The 13,285-nt window shown below is 37.3% G+C and overlaps 1 protein-coding gene across 1 annotated transcript in view; it reads right to left on the bottom strand.

Annotated features, from left to right (window-relative positions):
- The window catches only part of LOC138334930 (E3 ubiquitin-protein ligase MARCHF5-like), a 75,416-nt gene that overhangs the window by 59,893 nt on the left and 2,238 nt on the right, over positions 1–13,285 (bottom strand). Inside the window, exons 2-3 of the mRNA XM_069283791.1 lie at positions 10,285–10,490; positions 7,774–7,904 (exon numbers count right to left, since the gene is read on the bottom strand). Coding sequence (XP_069139892.1) covers positions 7,774–7,904; positions 10,285–10,490 — 337 coding nt within the window. The remainder of the gene's footprint in view (positions 1–7,773; positions 7,905–10,284; positions 10,491–13,285) is intronic.

The raw sequence follows: 13,285 nt of genomic DNA, 5'->3' as shown, positions 1-13,285 counted from the left end.
TCTTATTGGAGTTCTCAATATTCTGTAATTTCTCTTGCAAGAATATAGGTTTTACAAAGTGCAATTAGAATATCTCTAAGAAAATAAAGTATATATAGTTTCATCTCCCTCACAAGGTCCCAAGTATTTGATGGGATATTTCAGGTGAATTCTAAATGATCTCCCTTTAATTACATGTATAGATATTCTATATTATTTCCCCTTTAATTACATGTATAGATATTCTATATTATTTCCCCTTTAATTACATGTATAGATATTCAACATTTTCTCCCCATTGATTATATGTTTAGATATTCAAGGTTATTTCCTCCTCTGATTACATTTATAGATATTCTAGGTTATCTCCCCTTTATTACAAGTCTAGATATTCTAGATTATCTCCCCTTTATTTACAAGTATATATTTATATATATTTTAGATTATCTCTCATTTTATTACATGACATTAAAGAGATCAATATCTTCATTAATTTAAGTTTAAAATTGATTATTTTACATTCTAGGGATGGACAGTCAGTCTTTATGTTATAGTTAGATGAAGAAGCAGATATGTTAACTCAAACTGAAGACTGAATTCCATAAGAAATCCCAACCACCTGCAGTCTGTACCAGAAAAGAGAATTCACCGAAAATGAAAATATTGTTGTGAACTCTCCCAAAAAATCAGGTCCTTCATATAGCTACAATGTCTTTGATTTCAGATGTAATGACATGATAATTCTACGTCCATCATATCCCTACTTTTGATACTTATTTATATGAATTTTTCCCATACAAACTGAACTCTGTCATCATAAACTCTGAATTTCTCTTTATCAAATGACATCTTTGACCAAAATATTAATTTGTGTTTTGGTATATACTTTATAATACATCTTAAGTTTATAAGAGCCAATCCAGTCTCACAACATTTTGGTCTATGTAGGTATTCTATTGTCCTGTACACAAGATATTTCAGTTTTATCAACAGGTCCTATAGCTCCTGTACTCAAACATCAGTTACGACAGCTAGCCATGTTTATACAAACAATAAATATCACAATTGTTTGTATGTTCTTGTCATAACATTGTCCTACAGGAACAGAAAAAACATTAACTAAATATAATCAAAGTAAAACTCCATAATGATGACTGGGTCTGTAGCTACCTTGTTCTGAGAAATTAATATTAGAGATAGGGGAACTAAAGTGGTTACATCTCTGTTATGATTAGCCACCATACAGATTCGGCTACCTTGGTGATTAACCAGAGGAACGCGGGGAGAACAGGGTCATATAACACAAATCAATAAGGAATTAGTGTGTTAGATAAATGTCATCACATACAAACTCTAGCCAAAAGTAGAGGTACTGTTCACAGTAGTATGGGATGGTGTGGGTGGTAAAGTTTATGGTAATAGTTAGGGTAGTCTTTTACAATAGTGTTGGCAGTAGGGGTATATTAGTGTAAGTGATGATACTGTGGTAGTGTTATTGGTGTTTGTACTTCAGTGGTAGTGGTAGAATTTGTGGTAGCATTGGTGGTGGTGTGGGTGGTAATGTTTGTGGTAATAGTGAGGGTAGTCTTTTACAATAGTGTTGGCAGTAGGGGTATATTAGTGTAAGTGATGATACTGTGGTAGTGTTATTGGTGTTTGTACTTCAGTGGTAGTGGTAGAATTTGTGGTAGAATTGGTGGTGGTGTGCGTGGTAATGTTTGTGGTAATAGTTAGGGTAGTCTTTTACAATAGTGTTGGCAGTAGGGGTATATTAGTGTAAGTGATGATACTGTGGTAGTGTTATTGGTGTTTGTACTTCAGTGGTAGTGGTAGAATTCGTGGTAGCATTTGGTGGTGTGCGTGGTAATGTTTATGGTAATAGTTAGGGTAGTCTTTTACAATAGTGTTGGCAGTAGGGGTATATTAGTGTAAGTGATGATACTGTGGTAGTGTTATTGGTGTTTGTACTTCAGTGGTAGTGGTATAATTTGTGGTAGAATTGGTGGTGTGTGCGTGGTAATGTTTGTGGTAATAGTGAGGGTAGTCTTTTACAATAGTGTTAGCAGTAGGGGTATATCAGTGTAAGTGATGATACTGTGGTAGTGTTATTGGTGTTTGTACTTCAGTGGTAGTGGTATAATTCGTGGTAGCATTGGTGGTGGTGTGCGTGGTAATGTTTGTGGTAATAGTGAGGGTAGTCTTTTACAATAGTGTTGGCAGTAGGGGTATATCAGTGTAAGTGATGATACTGTGGTAGTGTTATTGGTGTTTGTACTTCAGTGGTAGTGGTATAATTTGTGGTAGCATTTGGTGGTGTGGGTGGTAATGTTTATGGTAATAGTGATGGAAGTCTGTTATAGTGCTAGTGTTAGTGGTGGCAGTAGTAATAGTGTTAGTGGTGGGGTTTGTATTAGTGGTAGTGGTAGAATTTGTGGTAGAATTGGTGGTGGTGTGCATGGTAATGTTTATGGTAATAGTTAGGGTAGTCTGTTATAGTGCTAGTGTTAGTGGTGGCAGTAGTAGTAGTGTTAGTGGTGGGGTTTGTATTAGTGGTTGTGGTAAAATTGGTGGTAGAATTGGTGGTGGTGTGCATGGTAATGTTTATGGTAATAGTAATGGTAGTCTGTTATTCCGTCATATTACAGAGTTACCTCCCTTGTGGGTAGGCATCGATTGTTACGTCATTATTTTGTGAGCGCAATTCACGTCGCTTTCTCTGAAAAGTTTGACGATAAGCTCACAAACATATGACGTCACAATCAATACCTATCTGAAAGGGCAGATAACTCTGTAGTATGCAAATAAGAAATAGTGCTAGTGTTAGTGGTGGCAGTAGTTATGGTGATAGTGTTTGTGGTGGAGTTTGTACTAGTGGTTGTGGTAGAATTTTTGGTACTTATGGTGGTATCGGTTTTTTTGAGGGAAGGTTGTTAGGGGTAGTGGTAATGGTGGTATTGTGAGTGATCGTATAGGTTTAGTTTGAAGAAAAGCCTGGATGGTAATCGTAGTGGTAGGGGCAGCTGTACCCAAGTGATTGATGTACCGACGTAATAACACTAGCCTTCCACCTCCTGCTTTGAGTTTGAATCCTACAAGAGACATGTTGGCAGATACTAACCATAAAGGATGAGGTTGGTGGTTATTCCCCAGGTACAAGACTGCACCCACCTCTTAAAGTTAGCATGTCCTTACATGACCCTGGCTGTCAATGGAACATGAGACAAAATGTGGGTGGTGATGAGGGTGATAGCTATAATGGTATAACTGGGGTGGTATATTATGGTATAGTGACAGAGGTAATGATGTCAGTAACAATGAATGATTATGTCATATCACTGTCGCACCTACTGACTACAGGCTTGATTATCTCATTGTTTGTCACTTTACCGTTTTAATATCTTTTTGATAACTCACAAATGAACCCATTGCTTTGTTTATGAGATTCACTTTGATACCATGTATTCTTATAGTCTATAAAAATAAAAAATAATCAAATGGATTTTTGCAAAACCTTAACAGAAATTCAATTCTAACAAATTAAAGGTATTATCAAATTTCATCAGACATTTCCATAATACAAATGCATATTTTAAAGAAAATCCTACAAAACATGTGCTGCAACTCACACTACATCAAGCTACAGATTCTGAAAAATTGTACACTGTTACCTTCTATAATCTAATAACCTGCAAGAGTCTTATCCTGCGCTTATAACAGCAGCGTGGGTAGCTAATATAGTAACAATGAAAACTGTAAGCTCTAGTTAAATAAGACCCTATGACTTAAATTTCTGTTTCCTGATTTTGATGCTGACCATTTCAGTTATATCTTCAGAACAGATGTATATAATTTATAGTTTTACAGAGATTTAGAAATTCACCATCAGAAATCAATGGCAATGCGAAGAATTGTGTCTAATGATGCTTTGTGTTTGATATTGGCCATTTGACGGTTGTGGTGAATTGTTTAAAAAGATAATTCTAAGCCGAGAGCAAAAGAGAATTGTACTCAACATCAAGGCCACATACTTCTGATGATGTCATTAGCATGGACTTAACGTCTTTTCTTATCTACAGAAACACAATAATCTTCTAAGCCGCAGTGTGATAATCTGTTGCTTCCTCCTCTTCTGCCAGATTGTATGATTTTGTTTTACATCTAATCAAAAGCCAGGGTCATTTATGGTCATGCAAGCCTTGGAGGGAGAAGACGGAAGTTTCTAGAGAAAAACCATGGATTGACTGTAAGAAGCTGGAAATTATACTGCCTCCATATGGGTTTTGAACTCATAGCCCAGAGGTAAGAGGACTAGTGGTAATAAGTCAATCACCTCGACCACTCTGCCACAGCAGCCCTTTATTTAACCATGAAACCACAAGTAACACCTCACAGTTGTGTAAAATAATATTCCTACAATCTTGACACAGTCAATTTTATTCCTCTGAGAGCAGACAAATCAATAGTGCTAACCATGAATGGGAATGGGTGTGGAGAACACATGAAAGGCATCTCAACTGTTAATCATAGATGTAGCCATCAGCTACTATAATACCTATGTAATATTAACCACTATATTTTTGTGCACACAATATTTCAAATCTTTGTTACTCAAACATTGTCAAAAAAAATTCAAGGGCTCTTATTGACAGTCACACAAGTGACAATTATGTAGCATTTCATACATTAATTTGCAAAACATCTTAATTTGAATATGAACTTTCTTGCGAAATTATGAGAAAATTTGAATCTCATGAAAATAAACTGGTTTACGGTAAATCACTAGAAATAAATATGAAATAGGAATGAGATGCAACACAACACGATGTGATGAAATATAGACAGACACCCCTCTTCTTACCCCCACTCTTTCATGTGATTTTTGTTGACAATCATTTCACTGAGTGTATAGAACTTAACCGAACAATAAAATGGCCAGAACAATAACATGAAGACAACAGAAACAAAACACTGCACTCAGATAGCCTTCAGACAAAATCCATCACAATTACACAAAGCTTTCCACCACAATGCCTAGACTAAGTTCTCCATGGTCAGGGCACCTATAGCTCAAATAAGATAATGGCAGACATGTCATACAAATTAAATAGAAAGAGAAAGTAGCTTACAAATAAAGGTCAGCAGTTTATGTCCTTAACAAGATAACAGCAAACACCCAGTGTTAATTGAATGCAAAGTGAAAGTAGAAGAAAAACATGGCTGTCTTCAGCTTATGTGTCCCTCTGATGCTTCAGTCCATAACTACATAATTCAGCTAATTAACTTAGAGAATATTGAGTGAAAAGGTCGTTAAACGACTGTCAGGTTTGTTCAGAGTTTCCAGGGGGAAATGACAATATATGCTTTCTGTCACCTCAACAATTAGGGTTTTATGTTGAAACTAAGCCAGGCCATTAGGAGGCTGGTCAAAGACTTAGCATTGTCAGTTTGCTGTACTAATAATAAATTGTCAACTTGATCCATTCATAAGTAAAATAGCATTAAAATTTAGTTGCTACAGCTTGTTCCTTTTTCTTTTCTTTCATGACTTAATTTTCATAATCTCTTCATTAAATTGTACATTGCTATTGAGGATAAACATTCCATGTATTATGGGTGAGTCAATGAAGTTATATCAACGGTACATTCTAGGTAACATGGGATTATTACAAAAGTCTGTAGGATATATTGAATATGTGGAGTAATCCTAACTGTGAAGACAAAAGATATTGTCGAATTTCAAGGCAGTCCAAGGCACACACAAAATAAAACATGCCAAGGCACACACGATCACATGGACACATATATGATGGAGAATCAATAACAGAAAACACAAGAAGACACAAGAGGCCACTACGGTCATCTGACTACCTTGCCAATAGTCCCATTGGAAAGTAATGGTGTCATGGTAGCCATCTTCGATTTGGGATCAACCAGAGATTTAACAACACTTTGTCAAGATCATATCAGGATCATTTCAGGCAAGTTTCAGCCAAATCACACGGGTATAGCTGTAGAAAAAGTTTAAAATGTGTTTTCAAGATGGCGGCTCTGGCGGCCATCTTGGATTTCTGATCGACCGGAAAATTAACTATAATTTGTCGGGACCATGTAAGGATCATTTCCTGCAAGTTTCGACTAAATTTACCAGGTAGAACTTGAGAAGAAGTTGATATGTGTTTTCAAGATGGCAGTGTGTGGAAGCCATCTTGGACTTCACATCGACCCGAAAAATACTTGGTTGGGACCATGACAGAATCATTTCAGACAAGTCTCAGCCAAAGCGCACTCACATATAGAACTTGAGAAGAAGTTCAAAATGTGTTTTCAACATGGAAACAATAGCGGCCATCTTGGATTTCCAATAGACCTGAAAAATAACAACACTTTCTGGGGACCATGTCAGGATCATTTCATGCAATTTTCAGCTAAATCGCATCGGTAGAATTGCGAAAATGTTCAAATGTGAAAAGTTTATGCACAGCGCAAAATGCCGGAAATAACATAATGATTATAGGTCATCATGCCCATTCAGGTCAGATGACCCAACAAGAGAGCCCAGAGGGATCTTGGCGCCCACCAAAGATTGATCTCTGTCCGACAAATGAAAGAGGGATCTTTTCTTTGCTTTTCAATCTTAAACTTCTTTTTTCTGCTTTTCAAACTTTAAACTTCTTTTCTCTGCTTTTCAAACTTTAAACTATCAAAATCAAAGATGGTGGTCAGTCATCTTGTTGACCGATTGGTCCCTAAATGCAATAGGCAGGACTAGGGCCCAAGAAGAACCAGCATGAAAATTTGAGAACAATCCCTTCAGTACTTTCTGAGAAGTAGAGGTAACAAACCTTATCTATCAAAATCCAAGATGGCGGCAGGGTGCCTATCTTGTAAACCAATCAGTCCTAAAATGCAATATGGGCAACTAGGGCCCTATGGGAACTTGCATATGAAATTTGAAAATGATCCCTTCAGTACTTTCTGAGAAATCGGCATGACACTCCTAGGGCCCTAGGGAAACCTACATATGAAATTTGAGACAGATCCCTTTAGTACTTTCTGAGATACAGCAGTAACAAACATAAACTGCCAAAATCAAGGATGGCAGCCTAGCGACCATATTGTTTTTTCGATCAGACTGAAAATCAGCATGACACTCCTAGGGACCAAGGGAACCATGCATGTAAAATATTCATTCACCAATTGGAGAGAAGACATGGTAAGTCTCGACCTCCGTGTAAGATTCCTAAGCTGTCTAATACACTTGAAACTCTGTGTAAATGTTATGGAAGCCAAGGAAGAGCCATACTGTATGACATGAATTATTTGTGTGTACTTTCTTTCATGGTATGGAGCTTATATATAATTTTATTGACATAAAAACAAAATTTGCTGGTTTTAAATATGTGGCTTCAAAGCAACCACGAAAACAACGAAAGTTTATATACAATTTACACATGCACAATTATCATTATTCCCCTCATATATAACTGATCATCAAAATCGAATGCTGTAAGCACACAATTTTTGACAGGACCATAGATTTTGAAAATGCCTAACTTAACTTTAAACCTGTATTGCTTTTGGCAACACAATGGACCGACAATAATCTGGACGCTGATAGTCCGGAAAGCTCACAATTCGGATTCAAATATCAGAAACAGATTATCATAGACTAAATAAGCAGGATTGGCAGTGTTCGAAGAATTCACATTTTGGACAGTTTCAACTCAGGATTTTAGTGATCAGATTCACTGTACTGGAAGAGGAACAAACATAATTGTACTACAGAATGCTTACCTGCATCACAGTCACAGCGCCATACGTCACGGCTGTCCAGTAAACGGACCCGATAAATATACCACCAGCAACAAACGGGCACATTTTGTATATCACTTTGTCTGCTACGTCCATGATGTAAACCATCGGACCTGGAATCATGATTACCGGTAAACAATTTTTACTGTTTAGCTTTTCATACATGAATAATATGTAAAGATGCTATTGCAACATATAAACAAGGACATAGTCATTCAGATCCCCCGCCAATGGAGATATCAAAGCTGAAGTAAGTTTGATTGTGGAGACTTATGTGTATGAAAAAAAACCCAGGAAAAAGAAGTTGAGCTAAAGAAAGATGGAGTATAATTCAAGTAGAGCGTGGCTGCAATTGTTGAATCAGGTATACAGCCTTGACATTTATATTAGACTATATACACAAAGATGGGTGGAGTTTTGCAAAGTAACATTTACCATGATATTTTCAGCAATGTTTCCATGGTAACGGAAAAAGCACAAAAAATGAAAACCTAAAAATAGCAAAAGGTACTATATATATATATATATATATATAGCTACTAGACCATAAAAGAATGTGTCTATAAAGTTTCCTGGAAATATCTCTGCTGGTTATAGAGTTATGCTCCGGAAATGAACCTGCTACAAAAATATGATATTTTCAGCAATGTTTCTATGGTTACAGAAAAAAACACAAAAAGTGAAAACCTATAAATAGCAAAAGGCACTACTAGACAATAAGAACAATGTGTCTATGAAGTTTCATGGAAATATCTCTGCTGGTTTTAGAGTTTTGCTCCGGAAACGATTCTTACACAAAAATCTGCCATTTTCAGCAATGTTTCCATGATTACAGAAAAAAGTACAAAAAGTGAAAACCTTAAAATAGCAAAAGGCACTACTAGACCATAAGACTAATGTGCCTATGGAGTTCCGTGCATATATCTCAACCGGTTTTCCAGTTATGCTGTGGAAACGAACCTGGTACAAAATAATGATATTTTCAGCAATGTTTCCATGGTTATGGAAAAAGTGCAAAAAATGAAAACCTAAAAATAGCAAAAGGCACTACTAGACCATAAAAAGAATGTGTCTATGAAGTTTCATGGAAATATCTCTGCTGGTTTTAGAGTTGTGCTCCGGAAACGATTCTTACACAAAAATTTGCCATTTTCAGCAATGTTTCCATGGTTACAGAAAAAAGTACAAAAAGTGAAAACCTTAAAATAGCAAAAGGCACTAAAAGACCATAAGACCAATGTGTCTATGAAGTTTCGTGGAAATATCTCTTCTGGTTTTAGAGTTATGCTCCGGAAACGAACCTGGTACAAAAATATAATATTTTCAGCAATGTTTCCATGGTTACGGAAAAAATGCAAAAAATGAAAACCTAAAAATAGCAAAAGGCACTACTAGACCATAAGACCAATGTGACGGACGGCTCCGGAAACCCATTCGTACCAATGGACGGACGGACGGACGGAACCCATTTGTATATCCCCCGCCAACTTCGTTGGGCAGGGGATAATAAAGTAAAAGTGATTATTGAAAATAACACCCATGCCTTGAGGATAATACCAGGTATACAAATATATATCTGCTTCAAGTGGAAACAATGTTTTATCAACCCGAGGAAGTGATATGAACTAAGGTGGAGGGTTGATAAATCACAGTATCAACCTGAAAACAGATCAATAACCATTTTAATATATGGCATTTACATAATATATAAACCCTTCAGAGAGACCATTTCCTCTTTATATCATGTAAAGGCAATATATTCAATAGTTCTACAGAAGTGAAAAATTCGACAAGGAAAATAGAGGCTGCAGAATATTAATCAAATTAGTTACAAACACCATATAATATATACAAACACCATATAATATATTTTACTTACTACAGAAATGTACACACAAAAATTTACAGAATCACAACCTGCTGCCTTTCATCATATCTTGCTGACTAATGATGTCACAATACATCATGTTGACATGGAATTCTGAAAATCCCTGAATTCGGGTACGACCTGATCAATGTGTTTGAATCTTAAATCAACCTCAAAAAGACATTGTGACATCATTATCATATAACATGTTTTGAACCAGATTTTATCTTGGATATTGCAGTAATACATTATTCAATTATAGCCCTCAGTGGAGGAATATATATCTAGAATTGTCTTCATGGTTGAAGTTGCAGAGGAATTTTACTTCTGGTCATATGTGTAGGTTCCAAGGGGTTATTTCCATCAGGGGATATTTCCCTTAAGGGTTTTTTCCCTTTGTGGATTTTCTCCCCACCTTAAAATTTCGGTGAAATATCTAACTTATTCAATGTTTCATCCAACCAGTAAAAGTGAGGTATAATGATTATTAATTGCTAAGATATTTTTTTTGACATCAATTTAATAATAAGTTGTTTGCTCTGCGGCTTCAATTTTGCAATGAAATGTTCTATCTTTTAATTAAACATTTGAGAACAAATTTATAGAACAGCCCCATGTCACCTTACCTAATTTGGGGAATATTATGACATATTCTGTGTTACACTGTGGACAAGCCACCTTTGCGGTGCTGTTGCCTTTTTGTTTTTCGTCTATCCATCGCTGTAGACAATTTTGATGGACCCATTTTGTTGTTCCTCGACAGCGACATGGCTGTACCCAGGTTGCATCTCGGTCATCCTCCTCTGTAGCAAAGCACACCCAACAGGATTTTCTGAAATAAACAATCCAACAAAAACTTAAAATAAATAACCCAGAAAAACTAAAATAAACAACGCAGAAACATTATAATAAACAACCAAGCTAAACTTCAATAAACAAACCAGTAAAACTGAAATAAATAACTCAGCAAAACTTAAGGATGTATTCTTCTAATTATAAGGTTTCAGTCCCGCCCGCTTAAGTCTCGTTTCAACAAAGATCAATATCTGTTGCAAATTTTGTCAAAAGATTACTTTTCTATTCTTAATAGATCGTTTTAAACTTTCATCAATGGATTTTAAACAAGAGGCCCAGAGGGCCTGTATCGCTCACCTGGTTTGTAATGCCAAATAATTTTCTGAATACAGGTTCATTGTTTCTTTTCTAAAGGAATTTTAATATTAACCTCTAAATCCCCTATTGGGCCCCACCCCTCCTGCCCCCTGGGGGTCAGAGCCAAAATTTATACAAGTTCTGTTCCCCTTCCACAAAGGATGTTTGTGGCCAAATTTGGTTACAATCCATGCAGAACTCTATGAGAAGTAGCGATTTAAAGGATTTACCTCTATTTCCCCTATTGGGCCCCGCCCCTCCTGCCCCCAGGGGATCAGAGCCAAAATTTATACAAGTTCTGTTCCTCTTTCCCCAAGGATGTTTGTGGCCAAATTTGGTTACAATCCATGCAGAACTCTAGGACAAGTAGCGATTGATAGAATTTACCTCTATTTCCCCTATTGGGCCCCGCCCCTCCTGCCCCCTGAGTGTCAGAGCCAAAATTTATACAAGTTCTGTTCTCCTACCCCCAAGGATGTTTGTGGCCAAATTTAGTTACAATCCATACAAAACTCTAGGACAATTAAGTAGCAATTTATAGAATTTACCTATAATTCCCCTATTGGGCCCCGCCCCTCCTGCCCCCGAGGGACCAGAGCCAAAATTTATACAAACTCAGTTCTTATTCTCCCAAGGATATTTCTGGCCAAATTTGGTTACATTCCATGCAGAACTCTATGACTAGTAGCGAATTAAAGGATTTACCTCTATTTCCCCTATTGGGCCCCACCCCTCCAGCCCCGGGGGGGCCAGAGCCAAAATTTATACAAGTTCTGTTCCCCTTCCCCCAAGGATGTTTCTGGCCAAATTTGGTTACAATCCATGCAGAACTCTACGACTAGTAGCAATTTATAGGATTTTCCTCTATTTCCCCTATTGGGCCCCGCCCCTCCTGCCCCCGGGGGGGTCAGAGCCAAAATTTATACAAGTTCTGTTCCCCTTCCCCCAAGGATGTTTGTGGCAAAATTTAGTTACAATCCATGTAGAACTCTATGACTAGTAGCGATTTAAAGGATTTACCTCTATTTCCCCTATTGGGCCCCACCCCTCCAGCCCCGGGGGGGCCAGAGCCAAAATTTATACAAGTTCTGTTCCCCTTCCCCCAAGGATGTTTCTGGCCAAATTTGGTTACAATCCATGCAGAACTCTACGACTAGTAGCAATTTATAGGATTTTCCTCTATTTCCCCTATTGGGCCCCGCCCCTCCTGCCCCCGGGGGGGTCAGAGCCAAAATTTATACAAGTTCTGTTCCCCCTCCCCCAAGGATGTTTGTGGCCAAATTTGGTTACAATCCATGCAGAACTCTATGACTAGTAGCGATTTAAAGGAAATGTTGACGGACGGACGGACGGACGGACGACGGACAGACGGACGGACGACGGACGCCGCGCCATGACATAAGCTCACCGGCCCTTCGGGCCAGGTGAGCTAAAAATGGCCCATTTGGCGGCCATTTTGAAAAGGTGTCTTTTTTCGCTTTGAAAAGAGCCAAAGTTTTTAAATTGTTGTTATTTAAATCATCACTGCACCAACATTGCTGTAAATCTTTACTAGGTTCTTGGTACATGTTATTCAAAAATTGAGCATTAATGTGTGAAATGATACACTTATATCACTTTATTTTTACATTTAAAGGTAGGTTTCCCCCAACCAAATAAGTATTTTTTTTGTAAAATCTGATAAACGGGAGAAAAGATGAAACAAGAGGCCCAAAGGGCCTTAACAGTCATCTGACTACCTTGACAATAGTAAAATTAATTATATATGGTGTCACTTTGTCAGGATCATGTCAGGATCATTTCAATTTTTTTCAACAAATTTTATTTCAAACAAGAGGCCCAAGGGCCTTAACATATAGGAAATTAATTAGATATAGTATCATGGTAGCCATCTTCAATTTGGGACCATGTCAGGATCATTTCATGCAAGTTTCAGCCAAATCGTACCGGTAGAACTTGAGAAGAAGTTCAAAATGTGTTTTCAAGATGGCGACTGTGGCGGCCATCTTGGATTTAGGATAGACCCGAAAAATAACAACACTTTGTTGGGATCAAGTCAGAATCATTTCATGCAAGTTTCAGCCAAATCGCATTGGTAGAACTTGAGTAGAAGTTCAAAATGTGTTTTCAAGATGGCGGCTGTGGCGGCAATTTTGGATTTAGGATTGACCTGAAAAATAACAAAACTTTGTCGGGACCATGTCAGGATCATTTCATGCAAGTTTCAGCCAATCGCACCAGTAGAACTTGAGAAGAAGTTCAAAATGTGAAAAGTTAACGCACGGCGGACGACGACGGACGAAACATGACAACTATAGGTCATCCTGACTCTTTGGGTCAGATGACCTAAAAACATATTAAAAATACCTCAATTTTATTTCTTTATGCATAAAAGATTGAACAAATTTGTCTTGAATACAAAATTGAAGAATATCCTTGATTTATTATGATGTCAGCAGACAGAATATTATGCAA

This window comes from Argopecten irradians, chromosome 11 (genome assembly GCF_041381155.1).
Source record: "Argopecten irradians isolate NY chromosome 11, Ai_NY, whole genome shotgun sequence".
NCBI classification, from domain to species: domain Eukaryota; kingdom Metazoa; phylum Mollusca; class Bivalvia; order Pectinida; family Pectinidae; genus Argopecten; species Argopecten irradians.
This window is presented reverse-complemented; position numbering and strand designations above follow the sequence as displayed.